Source organism: Sus scrofa, chromosome 3 (assembly GCF_054392235.1).
Source record: "Sus scrofa isolate SSC_HxYL_T2T_F1_AM1 chromosome 3, Sscrofa_HxYL_maternal_Yorkshire_Landrace_v2.0, whole genome shotgun sequence".
Classification (NCBI taxonomy): domain Eukaryota; kingdom Metazoa; phylum Chordata; class Mammalia; order Artiodactyla; family Suidae; genus Sus; species Sus scrofa.
Genome location: NC_139385.1, coordinates 83408339 through 83422435, shown reverse-complemented (window position 1 = coordinate 83422435; position 14097 = coordinate 83408339). Strand labels below are relative to the sequence as shown.

Genomic DNA, 14097 nt, shown 5'->3' with positions numbered 1-14097 from the left:
TGATGCCTCAAGTAAGGGATGGACTGTAGCCCACAAAAATCCCCCTGACAATAACATACACACACACACACACACACACACACACACACACACACACACCTAGATCTCACCTTACCCTCTGAGGAATTTTTCTGGGTTACATCAAAGCTCTAATGTCCACATATTTCTTCTCCTGATCTGATCCCAACCATAGTTCCAAAGGAGAGAAGGCAGGCAGAAATATGACACTAGCTGTGCTTCATACACCTTGAATGTCACAGCCAAGGTTCTTTTATAGCTAGAAACAGAATTGTGCTTCAAGTTACCCTAAATAAAATGTGGAGGGATTCACTATTTAAAAAGGAAGAATATTTAACCTATAAAGAAAACTGGTTCTTTTCAAATCACTTTAGTCACGTTATATTTGCAAGCAGCTAAGTGCTTTTTTAGATCCAATTTTAACTCCGCCTTACGGCAGGTTCATGTTACTTTATGCATCTGAATGGAGCCAAACTGTACTTCTTTAAAAATAGACCATAATTTGGGCTTTCCCGAGGTCAACAGGGCTTCTTGCCCTTCTTCCCAGTGAAATTAAGTTTTACTTTCTACTTGATACCCTTTTCTAAAACTTGAATCTGACAAACTCCTGCCACATATGAGGCACCCTGTAAAGGCTGGTTAAATGAATGAATCAGTCAACTTCATCCAAGCCAAAGTTTTTTTTCCTCCGGCAACACATAAAGGCCAAGTTCAGCAGCAAGCAACTTGATCTACTCCACCTGTGCATGGAATGTCCCTCCCACTTGCTTCCAACTTTACTTCCTCCCATCCCCACTTTCTTCATCACGGCTCACTTTGACCCTCTGCTGTAGCTTCTAACTGGCTACACCTCCACTCTGGCCCTTGGTACCCCATTCTCCAAAAAGCAGCCAGAGGGAGATGCTGAAAAGTAAACCGGATCCTGTCATTCCTCTGGACTTGTTGGGCTGTAGGCAGCTTCCCACAAGCCCTGTATGGTTCTTTTCAGCCTCACCTCCTCCAACCTTCCCTCCCGCGCAATCAGCACTCCAGTCGGGATGTTCTTGTCCTCTTCCCAGGACTTTGACCCAGATCATTGCCTTCCTTCTCTTGAGAACCCCCTTGTCCTCTGCCCCAATCTCAGTCTTGCCAAAACTCCTATTGGACCTTCAGATCTCATCTCAAATAGTTCTCACTGTCTTGGGACTAGATAAACTCCCTCCTATCTGCTCTCACGCACCACCATTTTCCATCCTCTGTTGCACTTATTTTAATGGTGGAAGATTGGCTTGATTACTTGATAAGCATCAGTTTCCTCCACTGAAGTCAAAACCCCTTGAAGTCAAGGACTATATTAAATTTTGCAGGCTGCCATAACAAAATATCACAGACTGGGTGATCCTCACGTGGTCTTTCCTCTGTGTGCATGCCTCCCTGGGGTCTGTTCATGCACCCAAATTTCCTCTCCTTCTAACAAACTGCCAAGTTGTATTAGATTAGAGCCCACTCTAACAACCTCACTTTTTTTTTTTTCTCTCTCTCTCTCTCTTTTTTCTTTTTAGGGCTGCATCCGCAGCATATGGAAGTTCCCAGGCTAGGGCTCAAATTGGAGCCACAGCTGCCGGCCTACACTGCAGCTTGAGGCAACACCGGATCCTTAACCCACTGAGTGAGGCCAGGAATGGAACCCTTATCCTCACAGACACTATGTCAGGTTCTTAACCCACTAAGCCACAAGGAGAACTCCTCTAACAGCCTCATTTTAGCTTAACAAAGTTTTTTTTGGGTTTTTTTTTTCGTCTTTTTGCTATTTCTTGGGCCGCTCCCTTGGCATATGGAGGTTCCCAGGCTAGGGGTCGAATCGGAGTTGAAGCCACCGACCTACGCCAGAGCCACAGCAACGTGGGATCCGAGCCATGTCTGCAACCTACACCACAGCTCAGGGCAACGCCGAATCGTTAACCCACTGAGCAAGGGCAGGGACCAAACCCGCAACCTCATGGTTCCTAGTCGGATTCGTTCACCACTGCGCCACGACGGGAACTCCTTAACAAAGTTTTTAAAGGCCCTATCTACAAATACAGTCACATTCTTTATTTTTTTTGTCCATGCCTGCAGCATGCAGAAGATCCTGGGCCAGGGATTGAACCTGCACCACAGCAGTGACAATGCCAAATCCTTAACTGCTAGGCCACCAAGGAACTCCCTATAGTCACATTCTTAACTGGGGTTAGTACTTCAATGTACAGGTTTTAGGAGAACTCAGTTCAGCCCCATAACAGGGACACTTGTGTTCGCCCTTGTGTCCCCATCACCAAGGACAGTGCTTGGCATGTTGTAGAATTCTATACATAATTGTTGAATGAATGATTAAATGTAAGCCCTTTCATTTTACTTTCCCCCTAAGCGCATATTGTGTTAAATAAAGGCAAGCGAGAGAGGATGTGCAGATTGCAGCAGGTGGACCATAAATGATTCCAAGAAATATCTGTTATTCTGATCTCTTTCTTTTTTTTTTTTTTTGTCTTTTTGGGGCCACACCCATGGCATTTGGAGGTTCCCAGGCTAAGGGTTGAATTGTAGCCGAAGCTGCTGGCCTACACCACAGCCACAGCAATGCCAGATCTGAGTCGCGTCTTCGACCTACACCACAGCTCATGGCAATGCCAGATCCTTAACCCACTGAGCAAGACCAAGAATTGAACCCACATCCTCATGGATACTAGTCAGGTCCATTAACCACTGAGCCACGACGGGAACTCCTGTTATTCTGAGCTTGAAATCACAGACTTTTGAGGGAGTGTTGATCCCTCCTGGTACCTTCATATCAGGCAAAGCCAGCTCCCTGTCAGCAGCTGACCTTCCTGCCCTGGGAGTGTGTGCTACCCCTGTGCTGCTGGGGAAGAAGTTGTGCTGACAGCTGCACACTCATATCCATCCAAGTGGCCCACTTTAGGAGGTGAGTCACCAAACTGCTGGGAGTGGGTCCACACAGCTCCCGGAAAGCAGTTTAGCAACAGGTACTAGGGCCTAAAAAAGGCATGTCCTGTGCCCTTATAATTCCAAAGCTAGGAATCCCATCTGAGGAACAAGTAGAGGGGGCTGGAGATGGGTTTTATCTCAGTTTTTTTTTTATCAAAATAGATTTCTCACTTTATGATGCTAAGAATCTGGGAAGAGCCTAAGTGCGCAGCAATAGAAGAAAGCTTTGTGAATGCAGTACATTCATACCATAGAAAATTATGTAGCTATTGAAAAAAATTATAAAGAATGTTTAATGATGCAAGAAAATGTTACTTGAAAAAGGACACAGGACTGCACACACTCAGATCTCAAGTATACAATAAATACTGTCATTTACATGTTTCTAGGCATGCCATTCACAGGGGAAAGCCTGGGCTGGTAAATATCCAAATGTTAATACTGTAATTTTCAGACTCAGCGATTCCTTTCTTTTATGCTTTTGTGTTAAAAGTAGCATGTTTTGTTTTTACAACCGGAGAAGAGGCGTACAAAGTTTCTAAGGCAGCAGGCGCTGCCGGTCAATGAAATTCCTCAGCTCGGTCTTCTCTCGGGAAAGCGCAGGCCCTGCGCCTGCTCCCCAGCGTGTCCCTCGGGCGGTCCGGCTGGCTCCGAGGGAGAGTGCTGGAATCCCCGCAGCGGGAGGAGGCGACAGGCTTGGCGTCGCGCACTGCCTGAGGTGGAAGGTCAGGGGAGGGACCAAGCCTTTCTCCTGTCCGGGAGCGAGATTTGGACTGCGCTGGGTGCCCGGAGCCCTGGTCCAGTCCCCAGCCATCGCGGCCGCCGCCCAGTCCGCTGTTCCACCGCCAGGTGCAAAATGCCGTGTCATTGGGAGAGTCTGCGGCCGGAGCATTGAATTACAGCTCAGCCGAGCCCGGGTCGGGCGGCGGGGGCGGAAGATGAGCAGAAGCCCCTGTTCTCAGAGCGCTCGCTGACCAGCGGGCTAAGCGCAGCCGGGGCGGGGACCGAGCGGAGGCCCCTGGAGCCGTCCGAGACCGCCTGTTCCTCTTGAAGAGTCGCTGCTCTGAGCCAGGAGCCAGTGATCAGAACCCGCCTCCCACCGCCAGCCCTCTCCAGTGAGGGGATCCGCGAGCTGCGCCTCGGCCCTCCGCGACCTTCCCCAGCCCTCTCTGCGCCCTGGGCGCACGAGGCCCTGACTCGCGCCAGTCATGCTGAGGGTCTTCATCCTCTACGCGGAGAACGTCCACACCCAGGACTCCGACATCAGCGATGCCTACTGCTCTGCTGTGTTTGCAGGTAGGAGGGGCCCACAATGCCCCTGGACCGGGAGCGTGGGGGTCGGGGAGCGGACACTGCCTCTCTCCACCCGGGAGAGCACCGGGAGGTGAGACTAGACCCCTCAGGGCTGAGTGGCTTTGTTGCAAAGACACGCACCCTTGGGGAGAGGCGACTCAGAGACAAACTGAGGCGACGAGGGAGAGGTGGCTGAGCGTTGCTTCTCCTTGGCCTGAAAGCTGAACCGGGACTGGGGCTAAGGGGGGCCTGGAAGTCGGGGCTAGCATCTCCCCTCCCGCTCTCTGTATGTCCTAAAAGAGGCCTTTCTGCGCTGTGGGCTGCAAAGCGTTGTACTGCAGGGCTCCCCGCCTCTCTCCGGAAGGCTGGTCCCGAGCCAATTAATAATCCTGCTCTCTTCCCGGCCGAGGCCTGGCGGCTCTGCTCGGCCTTTGCTCTCTATCACAGGCTGGACTGGCAGGCAGGCGGCTCTGGGGACAGAGGCGCCGCCCACCGTCCAAGGATCTGATCCTTGCTTTGGGCAGTGGGAAGTGGAGCACGTTGGGGGTGGTACTTCAGTCAGCAGAGTGAGGTTCCCCTGTAAGATTGGGAGTTCCTGCCGGGGAGGTCTTCTCACCCACTTCTCTGGGAGGTGAGGGCTGGGCCCTTTCTGCTTCTCGGGAAGGACCAGCCTCCTGACAGAGCCAGAGCTGGGGGTCTCCACAGCTGGGTCTGTGGGTTTGAATTCACACTGGGGGAGAAGGACCTGGGGGTATGAGTGCAAGACCCCACCTCCCCACCCACCCTGCAGATTACCTCTCAGCCTCTATTACCTGCCTCACCCGTGGTCCCTAAGATCTGGCCACATCCCAGGCCTCCAGAAATCATAACATCAGCTTGTCTCTGGCCATCCAGCAGATGTTCCCTTTCAGTTTCACGAGCTCCTGGACCTACTTGTTCCCAGACACATGCATACTGGGAGCACATGTGACACCTGCACCTCCAAGGAGTTGATACTCAGAATGCAAGACACACACACACACACACACACAGATATTCCCAGGTGTGAGATTTCCAGTTTCTCAAAGAGTTGCTGAGTGGGCCTGTGGCCTGGAAAGCAGTGTGCACCAGAGTGAGGTTGAGGGAGCTTGGCGGGGGGTGGGGGGAGTAGTGGGAGGTGCACTCCAGCTGTGTTTTTTCCTAACATGGTGCTTTGACCTGCTCTGACCAATTTCCTGAAGTTGCTTCTGGAAATGAGGTTTATCAAGGTGTTTCCAGGGGAAGGACAGGGGCACACATGGGGCCCCCCCAAACACTTCCTCTGCATCCTCCTGCTCTGGGCAGGTCAGATCTGTGGGTCACCTGCAGAGCTGGGACTAGCAGCCTGGCTGAGGGCCCTGGTCTTCGAGCTGCAGACCATTCACTCTGTAAATATCTCCCTGGCTGAAAGGAGGGAGGACACCATGCTGCCAGAGGGAGAAAAGGCATCCTGGGCTTTAAGCAGCCGCCTCCTGCCCCAGCGCCCCTCCCCCAGCACAGTCCCCCCTGAGAGCTGAGCGGGCTTAATGAACAGAACCCTCTGGAGCTGTCTGGTGCACACATGGAATGCAAGAAGGGCCACCTTGGAGCTCCTGCCTTTGTTCTCAGGAGTCTTGTTTCCTCTGGTGCCTGCTCAGCCTGAACCAGACTTTCCTCCACCTTCTCTGACCATAGCCCCCTCCTCACGACACCCCCCACCCCAAGTACACACACTTGCCTCAGACTTCATGGTGCCCCTACCCGGGCCAGACTCAGAACCCTGGGAAGAGAAAGGAAAGACTGTATAATGAATAGGGAAGCACTTTCTAACCCCAGAAGTGCTTTCCCACAAGAAGTACCACTGGTGTGGCTCTTCCCACCCCTATGTCTGCCCCCAGGGTGTGTCTGTGGAGCATCACCCACCCCCAACTCTATCCATGCCCTGAGGGAGCCCCTCCCCCATCTATCTGCTGTCATCTGCAGTCCTGCCCTTTGCTGCAGCCTGGCTCCTCTGGTTGGGCTCCCGCTTCCTGGGGGGAAAGGAAGTACGTTGTGCTGATGGGGAGTTGCCCCCAGCCCGCGGAGGGGGCTGGCTGGATCCCCCACTCCCCGTCATCACAATCACTGCCAGGCAGTCATGGGGAGCTCAGTCCCTCCCCCAGCCCTGGCCATGGTCCACCTCCTGCGTGTTGGCCAAGCTCTTAACTCATGTCCAAATTTGGCCTCCCTGCGGCATCCAGGCCTGCTCAGCCTCCTTCTCCTGTCTGGGGCCAGGTTGGTGAATGATGACACAGAAGGCTCCGGTCTCAGGGACACACTACTAGGAACAGAACACCCTTCTGGAAAGCCTGTCCACACCAGCCGGCCTGGATCTGGCCTTCCCAGACCTGTTAGGTTTGGGGCCCGTAAAGCCCCTCCTGACTGTAATCTCCCATAATTTAACAGGTACTCCTGTGTGTGCCTAAATTCACTTCATGTTCACAGCAGCTTTGTGAGGCCCATGGGCGGGGATATTACTCCCTTTTGCAGATGAGCAGGTAGACCCAGGGAAGTTGCAGGGGTCTGGCCAAGGTCACACCATGGCCAGAGCACCCCCACCCCACCCCCATCATCATGCCCTCTGTTGTTTTCAGTGTCCACGCTCATGAATAAGAAGTTCTTTGGAAAACATACCATGTGCTGCCCACACCCGGGGCACCCAGGACCTGAGCCAGCACAGGGTGGGGGGGCAGCGCGTGGGGTACGTGGCACGGGGTGGAGTCAGAATGGGGGGAGTGCCAGTCTGCAGGCGGTGCAGTGTATGAGAAATGACCCAAAGATGGAGGAGTCCAATTTTGAAAATGTGTATTCATCACAAGGAGAGAGAATGGTCATTCATTAAGCATAAACAATGTACCATTTTCAGAGGCTGTTTCTTTAAAACCCCACAACAATCCAGTGAGATATACTTAACTTATATCATGCTCAGTGCTAGGTACTGTTCTAAATAGAGCTCACTTACTGTGAGCTTTATCACGTTCAAGTTGTAATTTGTACCAGGTACTTATATGTAGTACTTAATCCTCCTAGCAGCCATATATGGTAGCAACTATTATCACCCCTATTCTGCAGAAAACTGCACCACAAAGAAGTTAAGTCATACGGTGATCAGTGATGGAGTCTGCATTCAAACCCAGGCAGTCTGGCTCCAGAACCCTGTCTTTAACTGCTCTATCCTCTCCGTCTGGTCTTCACTCTGATTTACGAAAGTCAATCAGTAAAGGGTGGAAGGGAAGGAATGGACCCCAGAACCAGTCTCAGTCTGCATGCAGCCCTCCACATCCTACCTTATCTTGCTCATTTTTCCCATTGCCATTTGCTCCCTTTCTCTCACTCTCTGTTCTGGAGGATGCTTTCTTATCCCAGAGGGGTCTCTGCTCTTCTGCATCAGCCTCTCTGCATCTCATAGGACCAATCAGGCACCAGTTGGCCCAGGATGCTAATTCTGGGCAGTACCCTTGTGCCAGGCCATCTCAAGACCTTTGGCAGGCCTGTGGTGGCTGCTCAGGATTGGATAAGCTGAGGCCAAGGCCACAGATCATAGGGCACTGAGGTGGACAGGCTGCAGTGTGTGTGGCAGGCACCGGGGGCTCTAGAAAAAGGACACTGTAAGCATAGGCCCTAAGCTTAGCCAGTCCAGTGGGGTGGAGGGGCTCAGGAGTGCAGATAGCTGGTAGCCTTGGTGACATTCCAGTGGGATGAGAGCATCAACCAAGAGGGAAAGAAGGATGGTAGCTGAGAGTACTGGCTCCAGACTCAGACTGTTTGGGATCTTGGATTTGGAATCCCAGCTCAGCCATTTTCCAGCTCTGTGTCTTTGGGCAAGTTGCTTAACCACTCTGTGCCTGTTTTCTCATCTGTAAATTGTTGGAATCTTTGGAGGGATGGTTCTGAAGAGTTTATGTGCTAATCCACATAAAGCACTTTGAACAGTGCCTGGCACTCAATCCATGTTAACTATCATTACTACTATTATATGTGATTATACATTATATTTAATATAATTATTATTATGACTCACATGGACTAAGAAATCACTGTACACCTTGCTATTTTTTTTGCCTAGTCAAGCCTATCACCAGTTCTGTTTGTTCACCTACTGTCCTACCGGACTGGGCACAATGAGCTGCATGGTGACTGGCCATCTCCTCTGCCTCAAGGGACCCTGGTCCTGTCTCCTCTGGCTGCCCTTCCCAGAGCAGTCCCTTCTCAGCCCAAGACATCTGTCGACTTGGCTGATGGCTGGCTGTGGCCCTCACCATCAGGCTAGATCTATCTTGGAATTATTCTCTTGAGACCTTCTTAGTCCCTCTTCCCAGGCTCAAGTCTCTTTCTTTCTCTACTATCTGCATGGTCATCTCTTTCCAGATTGGTTCCTTAGGCTGAAGTCTTAGCAGGAAGAGCGCTAACATCTATGGTATACCTACTGTGCGCCAGGGGCCAGGTTGGAAGTGCTAGTGTCTGGATTAATCTTCCCAACACCTCTGCGAAGTATCATTCTCTAGATGTCACAGAACTGGAAACAGATTCTGAAAGGTCAAAGCACATGCCTCAGGGCACAGGACTAGAACAGGGTGGACTGGGATGGTCGCCCAGGGCTGTCTGATTGTTCCTGCTACTGAACAGCTCTTCCCGATCGTCAGGTAGTCATGACCATGGCCAGAATCACTTCTGTCTGTGCTGTCTATGCCTGACAGCCCTGGTGGATGCTTGGGTGCTCCTCTAAACCCGCTGGTCGGATTGGAAGATCTGTCAGATACAGATTCTTGAGTGAATGTGAGAGGAGAGCAGAGAAAGATCCATTTGACCATCCACACTCCTGCAAGTTTTGGGACTTTGGCCAATGTGACCTGAAGGAGTCCTGTAAACTCTCATACAGGATGTTCATCTCAAGGCTGGTGTCACTGGTAGCAGAGGGGCAGGGTTTATTTGCTTCCTGGATAGCGCATGTCAGGCATTGGGAAAAAAAAGCAAGACATTAGGAAAACCGAGTGAGAGGAGGCTGGCGGGCCCAACTCCAAGAGCAGGAAGGAGTCCTCCTGGAAGCACTTCCTCCTTGACTGGTAGGAAGATAGGACTCCACATAGGTGACATAAGAGGACAGGGGTCATGAACCCACATGCCCATGGGAGCGTGACAGGTGGCATAAGGCCAGAGGGAGAAGCGCTTGCATGTTGGGTTAGTGGTGGTGGAGGGGGAGCCGAGCTGCATGCTCCCGGCCACAGGTGCCAGATAATCAGTGTTAGGCAGAAAACTAGGTCTCATGTGCCAGCTTCTCTGATTTTTTTTTTTTTAAGGGATGCTATAAATCCAGATCCCCTTTAGTTAAAGTGCAATGTTGTTATAAAACATTGTGTTGATCAAAAACAACAGGTCTACATGTTGGATGTGTCCCGGGAGATACCAGGGCCAGCATCTGGTGCACAGGGTTTTGCTTAATCTTGGAGTTTGTGGTCCTGGACTCTCAGAGAACAGGCGGCCAGTCTCCTCTCACTTGGGGTTCTCAGTCAATACCTTCCGTGACTATACCGATGGGGCGACAGGGGAGAGAGAGCTTTGGTCTCCTCCTCCCTTATCTCTTTCAGCCCTGGAATATCATTGCAGTTAACATCAAATTGCAAGGAAGAACTAGGCTTGCTATGCAAACTCAGCTTCAAAGCTTCCCCCCCACCCCCACTACTGGCCACCCTGTCACCTTCGCAGTGGGGCTGGAGTGGTCCCAGGTGCCAAGAAGCTGAATTTACTGCCTTAGGTGGGATGCAGACCTGGTTGTTGGTTTGGGAGCCCTATTTAACCATGATGTGAGCACGATGGTCTCTCAGCCGTATAGTGATGGATGAGTAAGCAGCCTTGGCTGGTAAACTTCTGACCCACAGGGCTGTCCAGGACCCTGGATCTTTCTGTCTTGTTGCTTTGCTATCCCCCGTGGTCCTTTTGACAACATGGTTGGTGTGGTGGACAATGTACTTGACTCTCCAGCCTCCCTTCCAGCCCATGATGAGGCTGAGCCAGTGGTTCTCAAAGAGGATAGTGCTGCCCCCTAGGGGGAATTTGGGGTATGATGACTTGGGATATGTTTTCAAGGCAGCTTGGGCAGTTCACTGCAGGTGGTTACATATAGCCCTTCTGGTCATGTAGTTTTGGTCATCACTTGGTTTCTTGGCCACAACTAGCCAAGAAACTGAGGGAGTTCTGGGAAATGTAGTCAACCTATGGGGGTGGCCATGCGTCCATTAAAACTCTTTGGAACATTTCTATGGAAGGAGGGGAGGACACCTTTTGTGGGGGGAGGGAAAACATGTTAGGATCTCAACACATTGTCCACAAGCGCTGCATCCCTGATACAAGTCCCACTGGGGAGGAAGTGCCTTTGAACAACAGGCTCCAGTATGACATCTCCAAGGGACCAGTCAGCCGTTTGATCAGGGAGACATGAAGGGCAGCCAGGTTGGGAAGTAGGAAGCCAGGATGAGAAAGAAGCCTCAGGAAGCGCTCAGGCCACCAGCTGCTGTTGTTCTGGTTTACAGAGCTGGTGTGTGGAGACCCTGTTCCTTGGATACAACCAAGTATTTGTAAAAGTCCCTTGAACATTCCTCTGGAAATGTTAGATATGCCCCTAAAGACTTCTTGTGCCACCTCTGACTGATTAGAACAGGACAAGGGGCCAGGATGTTGTGTGCCAGGGGAAAGGTGCAAAGCCAGGAACCCCTGTGATGGTAAAACAATATATATCCCAAATAATCATACTCAAAATAACCCCTAGGGGGCAGCACTATCCCTTTGAGAACCACAGGCTTAGCCTCATCACCGGCTGGAAGGGAGGCTGGGGGGTCAAGTACAAGGTCCCTCAGAGCAATCCCAGGCCAGCCCATACCCTGCATTGGGAATCCCTGGCTGCCTGAGACAGACTTGGCCTCTCCCCTTATCCACCGACTCCACCATCTAGCCAGAAATCAAGGCAGTAATAATTACACAAGTAGATATTGCTTGCAATTGGGAAGCCTACAAAGAAGGGAAAGTGCTGACGTGCAGTTCTTTGCCAGGGGACCCATCCTAGACTAGGAGGGAAGTGAGGGACTGAAGGATGTGGGGGAGGCCCTTTAAAAGAGAGGGGAAGGTAGGTGCAGGGAGGTGACAGAGTGCTCTGAGTTTGTAGGGAACTCAGCATGTTCCAGAAATTGAGAAGCCACTGAAGCTGGAGCTCAGAGAGTCAGGGGCTGAGTGGCTTTATCTTCTCCTATGCAGAGGAAAGGGAGGAAAGGCTTTATCCAGAGGGCATGGAGGCCTTGGAGGGATTTTAAGGGGGAGGAGGGCCTGATTATATTTGTTTTAAGATCACCTGGCTCCAGTGTGGCTAATGGACCAGGCAGCCAAGGCAGGAGACGGTAGTGGTGGAAAAGTCTCGGTACTGTGGGCACATAGATGGTACCACAGTCGTGGGTGTCAGTAAGGATGATTTAGGCTGCAAGTGAGTGAGATCCTATCTCAAAAAGACTTTAATAATAAACAGTCTTAAAGTGATCTTCACTCCTTTTTTTTTTTAAGAATTTATTTTTAATGTCTTTTCTATGGCCGCTGCTGCGGCATATGGACATTCCCAGGCTAGGGGTCTAATCCAAGCTACTAGCCTCTGGCCCGCGCCAGAGCCACAGCAACGTGGGCCGGATTCCAGCGCCGCGTCTGTGACCTACACCACAGTTCACGGCAACGCTGGATCCTTAACCCACTGAGCAAGGCCAGGAATCGAACCTGAAACCTCATAGTTCCTAGCTGAATTCGTTAACCATTGAGCCCCAACTGGGAACTCTGTGATCTTCATTTCTAATACAAGCCCTCTTGGGAGGAAACCTCACTGAGTACCAGGCCCCAGTATGTGCCAGAGACCTGGTGGGCTCTGGGGACATGCAGGGTATAGCTCTACAGTCATCTTGGACCCGAGTGGACTTCATCAGCTGAAGAGGAATCGGACGGAACACGGAACAGGTGTTAACGGCTATAAGAAATCTCCCGCCCTTAGCGGGGGCGAGGGGACCTAGAGATTGGTGTTGGGATGTAGCAGGGCACCGATGCTCCAGGGCACGCAAGTGAATTTGAAAAGGCTCTGAGGCGCTTCGCGAGGGCTCAAACGCCAGAGACTCTAGGGCCACCTGGGCACTGAAGGCGAGCAAGGGGCTGGCATGGCAGGCCGAGGTAAGCAGCGCAGGGGCTGGGGGCTCAGAGCGCAGCGCACTCTCCGCCTGCTCCTCCTTCAGCGCTCAAACGCTTGCAATTTCCCGCGGACACACTCTGGTCTCGGCAGCCGGGTCTCCCCCTCCTCCTGCCTTCGCACACAGTCTCCAGGCGTCCGCAGCACGCTGGCCTGGGCACAGCGGACAGGAGAGCAGCGGTTGCGAAGTCGGCGCTGGTGCGCTCGGGGCTCGGGCGCGAGCCGGGACGCTGGGGGCTCCCGTGAGTAGGCAGGCTGGCGCGGTGTCCCGGAGCGGCGCGCCCCGCGTCAGCCGCACTTCCATTCCCGGCGGGGGCGGGGACCCACGGAGGGGGGACCAGCGCCCCCGCCGGCGCCCGCCTGACCCCTGCCTCGCCCCGCCCGCCACGGGCAGGGCGGATCCCGGCAGGGGCCGGAGGGGAGGGTCCGCCCAGCGGGTGTCCGGTGTCCTCTCTGCGGCCTCTCCCAGGCGTTGGGACTTCTCTGCGGAGGCGCAGCGGAGGCGACAGCTCCCCTTTGGCGCGGCTGCCGCGGAGCCGGGCGCTTGCTCGGTGGGGGCAGGCCGAACCATGCTGAGTTGCCAGCTGGTGAGGGCCAGCAACCTCCCCAGTGTGAAGAAGGACCGGCGCAGCGACCCGGTCGCCAGCTTGACTTTCCGAGGTGAGAGCCCCATAGCTGCGGCTCCCGGGCGCCAGCGCCCCAGACTGCGCGCGCACCGCCGGGTCTGTCGCCTTGGCTCTGGCACTGACTCTAGTCCAGGCCACATGTCAGCTGGGACAGAAATCTCAGAGAAATCTCAACTCTTGTCTTCTGCAGAGTGGACGAGGAGGATGCAACCAAGCACTATAAATGCCACAGTGCTCTGCAATTTTGGGAAACTGAAAGTACCTTTCTAAGTAAACGGTTACCACTTTTCTAAGAACGATATGGAGAGGGAATAATGTGCAAGTCTTTAGCGGGCAGTGGTGAGGATGGGTTGGAGGATGGATGCAGAAGAGAAAAGAATCAGGATCGCTTAAAAACTGGGAGTGGAGACCGTGAAAGTTGTGTCTTGACTTCATTCATTCTTTGCCCATCTTTCTTCAAGACTGGTCATATTGAATCGGCCGTGTTTCAGTTGGGAGGAAACGGGATAGAATAGGGCGGAAATTGCCTTGATGCAAGGAATTTTGAGAGTTCAAGCGTTTTCTTGGTTTGTCTGTTTTTGTTTGTTTTAAGGCACAGACCCTTAAGTGCCTGCATGTGGTTCTTAGGCAAGAGAGGGTCTCTCTGGGGCTACAAACGACTCACACCTCACCCCCTTCTCACCAGGCACCTTTAGTCCCCATTTCAAGGCAGACATTCCCATGGGAGGAGGTGTCTCAGGAATGGGGAAAGGGAAGAGGAAGGATCTGTCAAAATTAAGAGAAGAAACAATGGCTGTGAGTCAGGACTCCAGTTCTGCAAAGAAAGATAATTAAGGAGAGAGGAGAGGGTTTTCCTCTTACCAGTAGGCGTATCCTGTGGTTTTGTGGTGTTAAAAACGTGCAGCCCAAAAGATGGTCCAACATAGAGGGACAAGCGGCTGGTTTTTTCAGAAGGTT

The 14097-nt window shown here is 52.4% G+C and overlaps 1 protein-coding gene across 34 annotated transcripts in view; it reads left to right on the top strand.

Moving 5' to 3' along the window:
• Positions 1-3635: 3635 nt before the first annotated feature.
• Positions 3636-14097, top strand: part of DYSF (dysferlin) — a 227193-nt gene continuing 216731 nt past the window's right edge. For 20 of the 34 annotated variants that reach the window (XR_014841703.1, XR_014841702.1, XR_014841704.1 and 17 more), the window contains exon 1: positions 12990-13174. Coding sequence is in view for 30 of the 34 variants with exons in the window: in XM_085018952.1 (XP_084875078.1) it covers positions 13084-13174 (91 nt within the window). In the remaining 4 variants the exon portion in view is untranslated. Of the gene's footprint in view, positions 4276-12989; positions 13175-14097 lie in introns of those variants that run through there. The other 14 variants (XM_085018953.1, XM_085018948.1, XM_085018943.1 and 11 more) reach the window with 1 other exon arrangement.